Here is a 16,521-nt window from a genome sequence, read left to right on the forward strand (position 1 = left end):
CCTATCTTACACCCCATAGTTTGTACCTCCCAATGCTGTGAAAAAGTACTTTCTGTGATGATGGAAATGTCTTTCATGTCTGCTGTCCAATACGTAGCCACCAGCCGCATGGGACTCATAGCCCTTGAGATGTGACTCGTGTTACCGAGAAACTGAATTTTTAATTTAAATTATTTTAAACAAACCGCTCCAAGTGGCTAGTGGCGACCGCACGGGACAGTGCAGCTTTAGATGTCCTCGTTTATCCTTGTCTTACATTGTTTTCCGTTTGTGAACTGTCTCAGAATCCGTGGGGAAGATGAGGCATAAAAGGATTTAAAACCACAACAAAAAATGAGTCTTAGCAAGAGCTGTGATGCAGTTTACCAACGAGAAGTCATACATGTGTTCAGACAGGCAAATACCACCCGAGTTCCACCCTAGTCTAAGGGACACAGGAATAGCTCCCCCGCCTCCCCCGAGGAGACGACCGTCTCGGCAGATGCTAAGACGTGCGCGTCAGCAGCTGAGCTTCCAGGTGAACCGTGAGGGGCGGGCGACCAGTAACTGTCTCGGGAAGTCAGAGGAGGAGAGCCGGAGGTTAGCGGGGAAGGAGGGAGGGAGGAATCACGGCGTCTGAACCGGGCTAAGTCAATTTTACAGGTGGAAAAATCAATGCAGTTAATCGACTTTGCTGGATTCAAGAGTGACTCAGGATTCCTGACATGAGGGGTCATCACCCTAACTTCCTGCTCATGACAAAAACTCACGACGGCTGGAACGCTGGGAGCACGTCAAGGCTGCGAGGCAGTGGGATTCCACATCAGACAAGAACGTTCCAAGAGACAAGGCACCGCAGCTGATTTTATTCTCAAAGAGTAAAGCTGTCATTGCCAGCACTAAGTGCACCATGGCGAAGACAGGAGCCCGCCGCCCGTAAGAATTATCCAGCCATGAAGAAAGCGTGTGGGGCGCGAATGATTACTCCGTGAGACAATTACAGGCGTTCTCCGCAGTCAACCTTTACAAATATTTTGATCTTGGGCAACAACAAAATATCATAGAAATCAGAGCCTTTCCTTACGTGGATGTGGGAAACGGTCCATCAACATCAACTTTGGGGGGAACCAAAGCGTTCATTTCACATAAACTACCTGCAGGGGCAAAGCCAGCCAGTGGTGCACGGTGTGGCAGGAACCAGCAGCCACTGGCGACCTCTCCAAAGCATGGTGGCCAGGGTCCGGTCCATCCTCGGTGATCCAGAGATGAAGCGTGGGGGGCAGACTCTCCGGGTTCAAGGGAGGGGAGGGGGAGGCATGTGCACGTGTGTTTCTCTGGGTTGAAAGCGGGGGGAGGCATGCGCACGTGTGTGGTACAGGCTCGTGCTCCTGCCTCAACCACAAGAGGATGCTACCCCTCTCGAGAGAGGATGCTGTGCGAAACTGCTCTGACGGAAGGGCGAGCTAGCTGCCTTTGGGAGTGGTGGCCACTGCAGCCCCCAGGGGCTGGTAAGAAGAACAGGGTCTCTGCGCACCCTGCTTACAGGACCCTCAGGCGTACAGGCTCATGACAACAGGCTGTCCGGTCACAGGGCTCCTTTCTGCATTTCCCATGATGATCCCAAGTTCAAACACAGGTCAGAGAAGGCAGTGTGTTAATTAACATCAAAGGTCTCCACCTCAGAATCAAAGCACAGCACCTGACCAGCTGGGATGATCGCTCACCACACCCCTCAGAGGGTCACTTAAGAAAGGTAAAAAAGCCCGTTTTTACTTCCCTACCTGTTTAAAATAAAGCCCATGGACCTCACAGAGCTGTGGGGCCACGAACGGAAACTATAATGGGAGATGAAAAGAGCCTCCAAGGATGAGGAAGATGCCGAGAAGCGAGACTTGGCATTGCGAGGTCCGCCTTCAGATGAAAGGCACCTGGACAGGTAAGCCCCACCCACCCTCAACAGCGTTCTGAATCAGTAAGATGACAAGAGCTGAGCTCTCAGCTTAGGTACCATTTTAGCTTTAAACGGAGGTCTTATGTTCAATTTAACCCGTCCAGGCCTGGCTGCGAAGGCTGACTGGGTCAGAATGGAGGCAATTCAATCAGCAGACGCACCTGCCACCCTCCGTGAGGTTCCAGTAAGTTAATTCAGGGAAGCACTTGGCAGTGCCCACAGAGAACCCACAGGCGTGGTGGCCCTCATGTGCAAGGCACTGTTTTGAAGGCTCTGGTCTTATCCTGCCCTGGATTCCCTGTGACTTTCCTTTTGCTATTTTGAAAAAGTTGTGGCTATATATATACAACCTAGCATTTCCCTTCAAAACTATTTTTTAGGTGTACAGTTCAGTGGCACCAAGTACAGTCACATTGCGGTGCAACCACCAGCACCAGGCTTCTCTAGAACTTTTTCATCTTTCCAAACTGAGATTCCATATCCCCTGAACACTAACTCCCCATTTCCCTCTACCCAGCCCCTGGCAGCCACCATTCTCTTTTCCATCTCCATGAATTGACTACTCTAGGTGCTTCCCAGAATTGGAATCATGTAGTATTTGTCCTGGCTTTTACTTCACTTAGTATAATGCCTTTAAGGTTCATCCACGTCGTAGCAGGTGTCAGACTGTCCTTCCTTCTAAAGGCTGAATAATATTCCATCGCATAGATCGACCACATTGGGTTTATCCATTCACATGTCAGTGGCCATCAGGTTGTTTCATCAGGTTGTTTTGGCTATTGTGAATAATGCTATTACGAACACGGATGCATGAGTTATCTGTTTTGAGTTCTTTCTTTCAAATCTTTTGAGTAGATACCTAAGAGTGGAACTCCTGGATCACATGGTAATTCTGTACTGACTTTTTTGAGGAATCCCTACGTTTTTCTCTCAATGATACCCAGAGCTGGTAGGATGATAAGAAAAATATTCTATTCACTTTTGTTCTATGACGGTTCACTGGTGCTTCTTTATGTAAAGATGTTCCACTTTTGGGGGCGGATACAAACGATCTTCTCACCCATTCAGTCATCTCCACTCCACTTCAAGCTCGGCCACGGTGAGACAGAACCACTCCGCCAGGGAAGCTCATCGCAGCCTGCAAGACTGCCACAGCCCCGGAAGAGGAGCCTCCTTTCCGCTCTGCGTGCACACCCGATCCCTCGTGGACACCGTCCCATCTCTCCTCCCCACAGAAGCCCCCAGCATCCTGAGGCAGCACCTGCACCCTGGGGAGCCTCAAACCATCTCTGCCCCCTGGGCCTCACTCTCCAAACCACGCTCCCCTCTGGCACCCTCCACCCCCGCCCTCTCATTCTTTCTTCAAATCTCTGGTGGCTTCTCCAGCTTCCTTTGCTGGCTCTTGCTCTGCCATAAGCCATGATTATAGAAAGGTGCCCCCCAAAGTGTATTCAACAAGATTCTGTCCCTGGCTCTTTTTTTTTTTTTTTTTTTTGCGGTACGCGGGCCCCTCACTGTTGTGGCCTCTCCCGTTGCGGAGCACAGGCTCCGGATGCGCAGGCTCAGCGGCCATGGCTCACGGGCCCAGCCGCTCCGCGGCATGTGGGATCTTCCCGGACCGGGGCACGAACCCGTGTCCCCTGCATCGGCAGGCGGACTCTCAACCACTGCGCCACCAGGGAAGCCCTCCCTGGCTCTCTTTTGTCTCAACATTCTCTTCCTTAAAGATCTGATTCTTCTTGTGGATAATTTCCACATCTACACCACTGTGTCTGATTTCTTTCCCAAGTCGGAGACTGGCGTTTCCAGCTGCCTGTACGGCTTCATTACTGACCCCTCGAAATTGATGTGCAAGCCCCTCTTCCCTCCACTTTACTTGCTTTTTCCCTTTTCTTCTTCCATGTTGCTCTTAATTTCACGACCATCCTCCCAGTCAGCCAGGCTCAAAGCTCCAGGGACTTCCCCTTAGCTTCCCCTTTGTCCCACGAGCCCTGAGACTTGGTGAATTTCCACATGGGGGTCTTTCCAGCCCTCTTGCCTGAACTTCTGCTCTCCTACCAAGCGACGACGCTACCTCAAGGTTCTTCTAAAAAAAGAAACCCAGCTGATCCTTCTTCGAAGCTGTGTGCCCACAGCCAAGGCCGAGTGCCTCCTTGCATGCCCCTCCTTGGGTCCCAGCTCCCCGCCAGCTGTCAGCCGAGTTCCGTCCCCGGCAGAACCACCAAGACGCACTGTTCCAGGGCAGGTCTGCATCCATCTCTGGGGAACGACTTGGCCAGTTTGTCCTCAGCACCTGTCAGTCATTTCAGGGCTGGAATCTGGGGTTCCTGCCCAAAGACCAAAGACCTTTAGTGGCTTTCTCTGAATGCATTTGAACAACTGAGTAAAACGTCCTTGCTTTCAAAAGGAAAAGCGTTCTGCATGTTTTCAGAAGTCACCAAACCTGTTCTGTTTCCTTGTTTTTGAAGAAACAGGGCAACTTGGGCTTGGGCTAGAACGAAAGGGTCCAGCCTCTTCTCAGGTGTGTTGACTTAGGAGCACGCACCATTTGGACAGGGGCAGGTGTGTTTACTCAGCTGGGGTCCGGTCGAATCATTTGGGAAAACTTCCTGGTAATTTTTCTGCCCTATGATTTGCCACTGCTGATGGAAGTATATGACAACCTAACTTAGGCCTGCAAAGAAAGGCATGGTGGCTGTGATATTTAAGCCCCAAATCTGGGGGACCCTGAGGTGCGCTGTAAACTTTAGACTTCTATTAACAATAATTAAAAACATTATTACTGAATAAAGTCTGGAGTTTAGTGGATAATAATGTAGTGTTAAGAGAGAAAGGGCAGGTCCAAAGTGGAGTTACTTGGGCTAAAACCAAGACCTAATACCTAACCTAACTGCAGTTACAACCTCCCCCAGGAATGTAATCCTCGCCAGTCAGTCAGGAATTTTCCAGTCAGCACCAATGAGGTCATCTGGCACGTGGGCCCTCTCAATTCCCAAACGAAGATGAGGTCACCTGCCACACAGACCCCTTCTGTCCCCCAGGTAGGTTACCTACGTCCGAAATAATGGTTTTTATTCCTTGTTTTGCCTTTCATGACCGTTCCCCTCCTGGAGCTCCTCGGAGCTCCTCTCTACTAGCTAGATGGAAGGCTGCCCGTTCATGAATCGTCTAAAAAAGCCAATCAGACCTTTAAAATTTACTCACTCAAATTTCGCTTTTTAATAGAACCAACACTGGTTCCTTAGTTTTGACGAACGTGCCCAGTGATGTAAGAAGTTGACGTCAGTAGGAGGGTAGGGGAGAGGAGTGTGCAGAAATTCTATCCTCATGGCAACTTTTCTCTAAATCTAAGATTTCGATTTATAGAAGTTTACATTAAAAAAGGGTCTGGGGACTTCCCTGGTGGTCCAGTGGGTAAGACTCCACGCTCCCAATGCAGGGGGCCTGGGTTCGATCCCTGGTCGGGGAACTAGATGCTGCATACCGCAACTAAGAGTCCGCACGCTGCAACTAAGATCTGGGGCAGCCAAAATGAATGAATGAGTGAATGGGTAAGTATTAAACAATTTTAAAAAATGGATAAAAAATATTAAAAACATAAAAAATGGTCCGTCTTCCCCACCTTTTTCTGTGTGGGACAGGACATCAAGCCCTTTACAGACACTGTCCCATTTAGTTGGTGTGATGGCCCTGTGGAGACTGCACCCCACACCTTACAGGTGAGGAAACGAGGCCGTGCAAGGCCACAGACAGCTGGATGTGGACCTCAGGTGGCGTGATGGAGGACGCAGGCACAGCCATCCCACGCCATGTGAGCCAGGCCACGTCTCCCATCGCAGAGTATCAATACACACACACACACACGCACGCGCACACACACACACACACACACACGAGTCTGTCAGTCAGTAACCCGGAGCAAACTCCTTTCTTAATAAACTCCATGTGATCCATTCTTCTCATTGAACATATTTGCTCATGGCTTGCCTCTTCTGCGTGGGCATTAATGGCCCACGTGTCCTGGCCAGTGACGCCCTCTGCCCACACTGGACATGGCCCACTCATCCACGAGAGGGCCTGGCCTTCCTTGCCCCACAAGCCTGCCTCCTCCTCTGAGACCGCGAGTCCCCAGCGGGCGAAGCCTGACACTCACCAGCTCACTCCCCCGCCCCCCTGGCTCACGCATGCCCTCATTCATTCACTCATTCAGTCACTGCTCAGAGAAGAAACCAGAGTTATGTGCCAAAGGCAAACCAAGGAATCAGAGAACCTCCAGTGTGTCACAGGCAGTCTACAACAGTTGCTTCAGGAAAGTCGTTCATCACGGTCATCTCAGGAAGCAATTTAAAATGAAAATCTCTGTGTCTGACCCCAATGTTCTAATTAAGGAGGGCCAGGTGGGGCCTGGCAGTCTGTATTTTTTCAAAACTTCCCTGGCCCATCAACCTCAGGTGACCCTGATGCCCTGCCAGCTTTGGGGTTTCGCCCAATAGATAAGTACCTTCTGGAAATGGGCAACCTCAGCTCAAGAAACCCCGAGGCAGAGGAGCTCATTACCTCATAGGGCAGCCTCTCATCACCAAGCCGCACTTACTGTGAGGAAACCCTTTTCTACACTCGGACACAAGGCGCCTCTTTGGAAAGTCACTCCTTTGTTTAAATGTTGTCCTCTGGTACAATGAAGAGGATGCCGACGCCCCCCTTTCATACAACCAGCCTGAGAAGGGCCATCCTAGTTTCCAGAATCTTCCCCCTTTTAGGCCAAAGGCCCAAACTTGCAACAATTTTTAAAAAATGGAATGCATTCTACTCTTACCCCATCGCAAACGTGAGACTCCGAATCGGGTACGGTATTCTGACGGGGCTCAGAGCCTTCAAGTTTCAAGGGGCAACCCTTTCCCATGCTCGGGTCTCCTTCTAATGAGGCAGAGTCTACGGAAGAGGTTCTTGACCTCGGCTGCACGTTGGAATAATCACCTGGGAAGCTTTAGGAACTACTGATGCTTAGGGCCCACCTCTCAAGAGATTCTGATACAACCGTCTGGAGCTCTGCCTGGTTATCAAGATTTTTTTTTTAAAGGTTCTAGGTGATCTTAATGAGCAGCCGATATCGAGAGCTACAGATCCGACAGACGCTGATCTCTCTCTGTTATTCTATTGGCTCACACTAAACTCATTCACACTCAACCTTTTGCCCCGAGTCCCTGCCGAGCCAGGTCTTCCTCATCATGCCCTTGAGGAACTGATCAGCTGAACTTAACGGCAGGCTTTTACAACGACTCCCAATAACTGACTCTCATCAGTTTGGTGTGGGTCCACTGTTGTAAGGCTACTGAAGGTCAAGTCAACTGAGCTGCGTATGGACGATCTGCTCTCTCTTTAGCTTTGAGCTTCTGGTATCTTCATGGAAAACATGAATAAAATTGTAGATCTCTGAACGATATGCTACTGAAAATTCTATGGGAAATAAATGACAGCAGGTGCTTTTTAAGCCATTGGATATCTTTTCACAGATAAGGGCTAAAGATTTATGGTCACAGGTAAGTCCAAGAGCATGGCGTCATTCCTAGAATGAAATGTTTCATACAGCTCTCCCAAGTTCTCTGGTGGCAGTGCTAGGTAGTCAGACACGAGCAGGTCCCTGCCCCGTCCTGGATGGGGATCATCTTTCCCTCCCCCATCTGGACACTGGTGATCAGAACATGCCCAGAGGTCCTCCCTCTTGTGGTGAAGGACCACCGCTAAGTTTCCAGCCGTATCAGGACCAAGCAAGATAGAACTGCCAGAACAGGTTGGTGCAGGCGCACCAAGACCCAAAAGGTGACTCAGAGTAACAGGGCGGGGTTCGTTATGCTGTAATTATAATAAATTAGCATTGCAGTTTTTGTTCCTCCCCCCGCCCCCCCACACCGTGTTTCACTTCGGTGCTTATGGGTAAGCACCTGCGCACTAAGGGAGAAGTAATATAACCTAAAGCTGTCCATCAACTTGTCAGTCAGATGACGCAGGACACAGGGAGGGACCACTGCTCTAAAAAACCCAACCCTATCCCCACTATGGGACTGCTTCTGGTTTCCAGACAGCCCACTCTTGTCCTTTCTCAGGAGCATACTTTTGCTTTAACAAAACTCTTGCTACTTAAAACTGCTCTATGCCTCTCGTCTGAATTCTTTCCCTTGAGAGGACAAGAACCAAAGAAACGGCTGTTCTGCCAGTGACAGCAGCAGCTAGCGCAAGCCCCCATGCTGGGCTGCCAGGGTGCTGCCGGCGGAGGACATCTCCTGTGTGTGACCGCCCCAGTCTTATTCATTTATTTTATTTTTAAAAATTTACTTGTTTATTTATTTTTGGCTGCACTGGGTCTGCGTTGCTGCGCGCGGGCTTTCTCTAGTTGTGGGGGCTACTCTTCGTTGCGGTGCGCGGGCTTCTCATTGCGATGGCTTCTCTTGTTGCGGAGCACAGGCTCTAGGCGTGCGGGCTTCAGCAGCCGTGGCACGTGGGCTCAGCAGCTGTGGCACATGGGCCCTAGAGCGCAGGCTCAGTAGCTGTGGCACGTGGGCTTAGTTGCTCCGCGGCATGTGGGATCTTTCCGGACCAGGGCTTGAACCCATGTCCCCTGCATTGGCAGGCGGATTCTTAACCACTACGCCACCCGGGAAGCCGTCCCCAACCTTATTTAAATCAACTGCCATGTGGACCAAAACTGCTCTAGTGATACCATCTCAAGATGCTCTGAGCCTATAGGAAGACTATATTAATACACATCTCACTGGCCAGAAAATGAACTGTTAATTGGTTTCTCCAGAGCTGGAAGGTCTTTGACTCCATTATGAAAGCATCATTCAACTTTGTATGAATGAGGAGACGATATGGCAGAACACAATCGAAAGGCTTCCAGTAAATTTTGGGAAGGTAAAGTTAGATTTCGTAGAATTTTTTTTTTTAATTTCAAAAAGTGGTATTTCTCTTGCATTCATAGCACAGACTCTAAACTGGCATTTTCAGTCTTTCCCCATCTTCAGTTAAGCTGATTTTCTACCTGCTCTTTCTCCATCCTGGCTGTGCTCCCCTCCCGGGGGCATCTGAGTGAAGTCTCCTACTTCCTTCTATCACAGCAAAGAGAGCTGCACTTGAATTATCTCCAGGTATAAAAAACATACAAAGTCAGACGTCTGAGCACATCTGCTTCCCAACATAGGGAGCAGCTCTGCGAACCTGTTAACTGGTGCCTGAATCTCGTGCTTGGAATCACCTGGGGCAGGACCACCTCGTCCAGGGCTCCTGCAGGCCCTAACAGTCACTGAACACCCACGAGACCACTCTGAACCAAACTCACCTGTAGTGAGGATGGATACAGTAAACAGTGGGTTCCATTTCCACCCGAAACATAGCAGAAAATGTCTGCTATCATCTCCTGGCGTTTTTCAAATGTGTGTTTAGTAGATAGACAACTCCTCATGTTTCTACACACGTCTTTTTAAAAAAAAACCCCATAAGAATTTTCTATAGGGTACGTCCCTGGTGGTGCAGTGGATGAGACGCCGTGCTCCCAATGCAGGGGGCCTGGGTTCAATCCCTGGTCAGGCAACTAGATCCCACACTCTTAGTGCCACAACTAAGAGTTTGCATGCCACAACTAAGGAGCCCACCTGCTGCAACTAAGGAGCCGGTGAGCCGCAACTAGGGAGCCCTGGAGCCGAACTAAGAAGCCCGCGTGCTGCAACTAAGGAGCCCACGAGCTGCAACTAAGGCCCGGCGCAACCAAATAAATAATTTTTAGAAAAAGAATTTTCTATAAAAGACTCCACTTTAGGCCAAGGGTACGTCAGACTTTGCATTCTATAGTACAGACAATTTTTCCTGAATTTTTGCACTCACATATCAATCTTTTATATGGTATTTAATAAACAGACTTAACATTATTTTTAGCCAGCCTGCTCTTCCTGGATACTTAGATCAGTTCCAATCTTTTAATTCTGCCACGGCTCTCTTTGCCATTTGTCATTTCACATATTAGAATGTACCCTTAAGATAAATTCCTAGCAGTGGGATTCAAGGTAAAAGTGTATGTGTGTGTGTGTGGTGTATGGGGCTCTTATTTTTCTTTATAAACACCATGAAATATAATACTGAAAGCTACGTGAGACGTATAATACTTAAATGACTATAAAGCAAAAAGCACCAGTAAAATGTTACCAACACCCCTACAAGTCCCTCTGTTGCCTCTACCCTTTATAACCCTCATCATCCTTCCAGAAGAAATTACTGTATTCTGTGGTATTCATTTAATTATCATCAGAAAACATGCATTTTGAAGAACTGTAAGCCAAAGGGAAAAAGAATCCAGGATGAGCTCTAGCACATGTAGCTTTAACAGGAAATCCTGTAAGCCTGGCTTGTCTGAAGCCAGCTTCTCGCTTTATCTTAGCTCACGGGTGCTGCTTATAAGGAACGACATAAAAATAACGTGAGAAACAGAAAGAAAGAGTTGGTGATGGGAGACAGAACATGGGATTGTACTCACCACAGGGCGAGTCGTTGCTCAATTTCCTTGAGAAAATTTGTATGAAATTTGTGCAAAGGTTCAAAATTCGGGAAAATGAGACTTTTCAAGGTTTCGGGCATGGAGTCCTCTTTGCTTACTGTGCTCTGAAACCACTGGGAATAAAAAGAGGACACTCTTAGAGGCGTTAAGGTGAAGGATGAAGGTCTGCAACTCTTCAGACGTAACGCTGCAGCCCACCACGCGTGGAGGCTAAAGGGCTTTCCTGCCGCGTCTGTAGAATTTCAAGAGCACCAAGGGCTTTCAAGCTTTACTGCTTTCCCTCCTTTCATTAGGTGGGGTAAGAAGTACCCATCTCTTCGTTACCGCTTCCTGAAGTTTGTTACCAATTGACTGTGGAAGTCGGGACAAATCTCTGAAGTGGGCAGATACTGAAATCAAAACTTCCATTACGGCCAGCTCACTCGGTCATCGCCGAGTTATACCACTTCACGCCCTCTGGTTTAGTCCTTGAGAAACTTCCATCTCTGCTCCTTCGCTGAAATGCTGAGCAGGAAGATGGCTGAACCAGAGAGGTGAAGCCTCTGCCTTCACACACATGACTCATCTCGCTGACCTGAAGTCCAGGTGGGTCCCACAATGACTGCTGAGCAGCTGCCCTAGAGGCACAGACACCCAGCGATTCCAACTGACCTCCAGTGGGCTAGGCTCCTTCCCAGAATCCAGGATCGTGAAGTCATCTGCCATGCTTTGAATTTGTTTCCAAGACTGAACAGGACTGGTTAATAAAAGGCAGCCTTTCGGGTAGATTTTGCTGACATGGCTCAATTTATTGGCAAAGCTAAAACAAGGCTTCTACTTCGCCTCTGAGGTCTCCACCAGCAAACATAAAGGGCAAAACATGCAATGTTCTCCACCGGTGCAGGCAGACAGTAAAACGTTTCATTTTACATTTCTCCACTTTAGAAACTTCCTTCCTTTGCACTTAAAGATCACAGTTATAAAAGCTTTTTAGAGCATATTCCAAATTAAACATACTACTACTGCCTAATTTCTACAACCCAGAACCAAAATTCTTTTAATTGGAGTCAGAGAACCCGACATTTAATTAGATCCAGCTTGTCTCCTAACGCTGAGTATAGGCAAGATAAATTATGTCATCTAAGGCTTTAGGGGAAACGCTACACATACCGAAGTGATGACTTCGAGATCCTTCAGATACGTTCTCTCAGTGGTGGAGACTTCCTTAGCGATGAAGTACGCTTTGTCAGTTGGAAATCTCTGCAAAATCCATTAAAAGAAAGAAGACATAATCATTTGCGCCTACAGTCTCTAAGCACGTCCTGATTATAAGCAAGTCCTAACTACAGTGATACGCTGCTAACTTACGATCTTTGGTTGACTGGTATCAAGGCTAAATAAACTCTCATCTATTCTCCTTTTTTGGTGTGAGAGGAACTAGGATAGAAAATGGATTTCTATGATGAGAAAACTGCCTAGGAATGTTTCCTTCCATGTAAATACCACCCGCAGTGAAAGGCCTCGAACGAGTGTGTTAGCTGCCACTGAGGACTATTCATTCAATACTGGGCACCTGAAAAGCTAATTAATTAGGATAATGGAGTGGTGCAGGCTTCAAGGAAATGAATGAAACAGAAAGCACAGCAGCCTTTGTCCTGGGCGTCGTGGGCTGGTGCTATTGACTTTCAGGAAATGGAAGTTACATTGTTCGTGGGACCACGAAGGGTACTGATCCAAAGGGACGAGGGTTACAGCAGCTACAGCCCATTGGTTAGGCGGGCAGGCAGCACTGCCCTAGAGCAGGTCTGCCACTGGTTTTGCTTCTCTTTAACCAACAATTAAAAGGAAATCCCTTGTTGTTAACCATCTTGCTTCCCACAAGAGTCCAACCGATTCCACCTCTGGGGATACACACAAAGCAGAGATGAGAACAGATACTTGTATAACCACGCTCCCAGCACATTAAGACGAAATAGACAAGAGGAGGAAACAACCCAGCTGTCCATCAATGGATGGAAGAATACACAAAATGTGGTGTCTCCATACAATGGAATACTAGTCAACCTAAAAAAGGAAGGACATTCTGACACGCGCTACCAACATGGATACACCTGGAGGACAATTATGCTAAAGGACATAAACCAATTACAAAGGGACAGACACTGTATGATTCCACTTATACGAGGTTAATGCCTAGGGTAGTCGGTTCACAGAGACAGAAAGCAGAACGGTGGTTTCCAGAGGCTGGGCGTGGGGAGGTAATGCTCAACGTGCATGGAGTTTGTTCGAAGGATGACCGAGTTCTGGAAATAGTGATGATGGTCACACAACACTGTGAGTGCACTGAATGTCACTGAACGGTGTGCTTAAGAATGGTTCAGATGGTAAATTTTATGTGTGCACTGAATGTCACTGAACGGTGTGCTTAAGAATGGTTCACATGGTAAATTTTATGTTATGTGTATTACTGGAAATGACAACAAAAGATCAACAGGCGAGCGCCTGCCATCCCCACACCTTTCTCCGGCCGTCGTCCTCGTCGTCAGTCCGAGGGCCCGCCTGGTCGTTCAGCAACGGGCTGACCAAGGGGGAGGCCTGCTTGGTGTCGGGGCTCAGGTTGGGTGACAGGACGGTGCTGGTGGGCGCAGCTCCTCCCTGCGAGTTGATGGACAGCTCTGAAAGGTGAGGGCTGCCAGTCAGGGAGCCTGTTTGGGGATGAGAAGTATTAAAGAAAAGAAAAAAAAAAAAGTAATTCCTTCTGGGACCTGGCGTCCACTTACAATTTTCACCTAATCAAACCTATAGAATCTTGACTACCATATGGCGCACTTATGATGCCCTTCGTGATTTTCTAGTTTTTTCCCTAAGTTGCAGCTGCCTTAATCCTAAAGATACTATTCAGTGGAACACAGTTATGTCATTAATGATAAGGTGAACTCTGCTTAGAGCATAATTACAATAGTTTAAAAGCATCGTGTATCTGCAAATAGGATCTTCATCTCCTAACTACTGCCTTAGCTTCTAAGAATTACTCAAGAAAGACAGTGTCTATATCACAAGGAGACGTGGGAAGTGACCAGAAAATAGAGCTATTCTAATAGAAGACTAAAGGACTTGGGACACCCAGGACAGACTACATCTTGGAACAACGGGCCACAGGTAGAGAAAGGGAAAGCAGCCACCTCCCCATTCTACGAAGAACAGAAGCGAGCTTGTTATACCTGGTGATGTCACTCCATGTCTCTCTCACTGTTTGGGACAGAAACACTAGTATCACAATTACAGCAAAGGTGATCATTTAAAAATGCAAAGCTGGAGGTCATTACATTATCATAATTCCCCTTTATGAGTCAAAAAATGATAGGAAATTAATCATTCCTCTGAGAAGGATACCACAGTACATAACAGGAAAATGTATAATTACCCGAGTCAGCCAAATGAGATGATGTGCACGTGAAACTCTGTGCCAACAGAATTTTGCCAATACCGATACCTCAACTTTTTGAAACTACTAATAAAATGAGATGTTTCAAAATCTACTTCTAAACTAAGTGTCTTGCCCAACAGTTTTATAATTCTAAAGCAGATCTGCAAAAACTAGGATCAGGGTAAACAACGTTCCAGTAGCCTGCAGTCCTGTCAGTTACCATCATAGGGAAAGACGACATAAACGCTTTCTCCATTTTCCAATATACAGGTTCATGCTCATGGCTACTCAGCACAGTATCGAGGATCTCGGAAGGAAAGGGGAAGTGCGGTTTTCCAGGAATCCCCCCATTTTCTGGACCTCTGTCCTTTCTCTCTGGATTCATTCATATTCACTCGGAAATCACAAGACAGGGCAGCCTCGAATGAAGCTGACGGAGTTGGGTAATGAACTTGATCCCAGTATGAATGAACCTTGCAGAAGCCGCCACCAGCCCCCACCCGGTCCCAGGTTGACCAGCTAGCTGTGTCACCTACACACGGGTGAAAAGCCACCATGCCCACAAAAGCAACGGAAAGCAGACATCCTGCCCACTGACTGCTGGTCAGTACAATCATCCCTGAAGAACAAGATTAGAACATGTCAGGTAAAGTCAGATTCCAGAAGTTCGCATTAAAAAATAATCCCTCCGTTTAAGTTCCTTGCGTTTTCGTAGACATCATTAAAACAAAGTCCTGATGTGAGACAAAGACGCAATCACCCCACACACCACCAGACCCAGTAAAACCCGGAGAAAAAGGCCAGAAATTGCTTCACAAATGTCAATTTTATTGACACTAGTGCACAACCGAATACAATCATTTCGAGAGAATTGGAACTTGTCAAATAGAAATAGTGACAACAATCATAACTGCAATTGATTCAAGGTACTACACTATTCTCTTAAAAAAAAAAGAATCACAAAAAGAAAAATGTTATCACTACAAAGAGGAATTAGAAAAGAGAAATTCTGGCAGTCTGTCTGGAGATCAAAACATTTCATGCATTTGTGAGTTGCTATTGGAGGGTCACCTTTTATTTGTCCACCATCATCTGGCAAAGCATGGGGGCTTACCTTCAGCTCTCACACTACGTATGAGACCAGGTGAGGCAGTGTAAGTGAGAACATGCCGGGCCTTGAATCTGCAGTGACGTGGGACAGAAAAAGCGTTCGCCTCCTCATTGAAAGAGTTGGAGCCGTGAACAAAAAGCAGTTAGAAGGCTAGCTTGAAGGAGGCGTTCAGGTGGGGAAACAGTACTGATTAGTCCCTGGACGGCATCCAGCAGCAGATAAAAAACCAAGTGCCACATGGCGAGGGAGAAAATAAGGGGAAACACACTCGAGTGCAACCATGTCCACCCTCCAAAGGTCGACAGTTGCCCTTGTGCATTTCCCTGGGGACACTTCAGTTTGGTAGACCTAGCGGGCCAGAAGGGTGAGCTAACAGACCAGGGCTCCGGGAGAGGTGTCACCCTGCCAAGAAGGCAGGACACACTGCAAAGAAGATAGCAATCTAGAAGACACCCCACTGGAGCACACTGGAGACAGGATTCAGAAAGCGGGACACCGAGAGTGAACCTGACGACAACCGATGTCCCTATGTAGAGTCCGGGGCAGTTCTGGGTTCAGCTACGTTCTCACTCACGTGGCCTAAAGGTGTGTGTGACACCGACGTTACACGTGCAATACACAACCTTGGAGGATGACCAAATTAGGGTAGCCCATTTCCATTTCCTGAGAGGCGACTTCAACGGGCTTTGTGTCTACTAACAGGGCCCAAGAAGGCCAAGGCGATGAGTGTATTTAAATAGTAAGACCAATAAATCAATAAAGACCAAGCAGCCTGTTCTAGAAATCTATCAGCAATGCTAAGGAAGGGAAAGGTCCCAGACTCTGAGGTTCCATTTACCAGTCTGAGCCACATCCATGGAGAACAGCCTCCTTCCTCCCCTGGCAAGAGAAACTCCTCAAGGCTTCGAAAATTCATAGATGACATGTGTCCCAAACAAAAATCGGTGGCTCATTTACCATTCAACAATCAATGGAATATGCTGACGAGAGTAATCAGTAGAATTGGCAGCTTGGTGAGTAATTAAAGTTCTCTTTCGACTTGGAGCCAGTGTATGACGAGGGTCTGTACAAAGTGGTGTCCACGCAGGGCCTGCCCTCGGGCAAGTGTGAAGGGTAACTAAGGTCACAGTTACTAGAGCTACATGTGACCAATTTTCACTGAAGTCGTCCATTTGACAATAAAAGCCAACAAACATGGCGATGTTAGATCAAATGACTCTGCCAGGTTTCTGCAACCTTAAAAAGCTGCTCCCATCACACAGTCTGTTCCCTGCCTTGAAGACGCAGCCCTGGGCAATGAGGAGAAATGGTGACCGGTGTTCACGGCTACTCCATGAACTGATTAACGCCTGGCAATTTTTATCATTTTCCTCCTCTATGGCAAATTGACACAAAGGAATTTCTTTCAGCAAGGGGCTCTAGGTAAATAACTTGGGGCGGGGAGAGAATCTTCTAAGAAACCACCTGGATATTAAGGCAATAGGTGGAAAAAAGTCTGAAGAGATTAGAAAAAGATCAGTTACCGCCCT

The 16,521-nt window shown here is 47.6% G+C and overlaps 1 protein-coding gene across 4 annotated transcripts in view; it reads right to left on the minus strand.

The window, feature by feature from the left end:
* The window catches only part of FARP1 (FERM, ARH/RhoGEF and pleckstrin domain protein 1), a 288,757-nt gene that overhangs the window by 32,870 nt on the left and 239,366 nt on the right, over positions 1-16,521 (minus strand). For all 4 annotated transcript variants that reach the window (XM_067713490.1, XM_067713491.1, XM_067713489.1 and 1 more), the window contains 3 exons: positions 12,972-13,159; positions 11,625-11,714; positions 10,455-10,588 (listed from right to left, as the gene is read on the minus strand). In XM_067713490.1, the coding sequence (XP_067569591.1) occupies positions 10,455-10,588; positions 11,625-11,714; positions 12,972-13,159 (412 nt within the window). The remainder of the gene's footprint in view (positions 1-10,454; positions 10,589-11,624; positions 11,715-12,971; positions 13,160-16,521) is intronic.

Source organism: Pseudorca crassidens, chromosome 18 (genome assembly GCF_039906515.1).
Source record: "Pseudorca crassidens isolate mPseCra1 chromosome 18, mPseCra1.hap1, whole genome shotgun sequence".
Classification (NCBI taxonomy): domain Eukaryota; kingdom Metazoa; phylum Chordata; class Mammalia; order Artiodactyla; family Delphinidae; genus Pseudorca; species Pseudorca crassidens.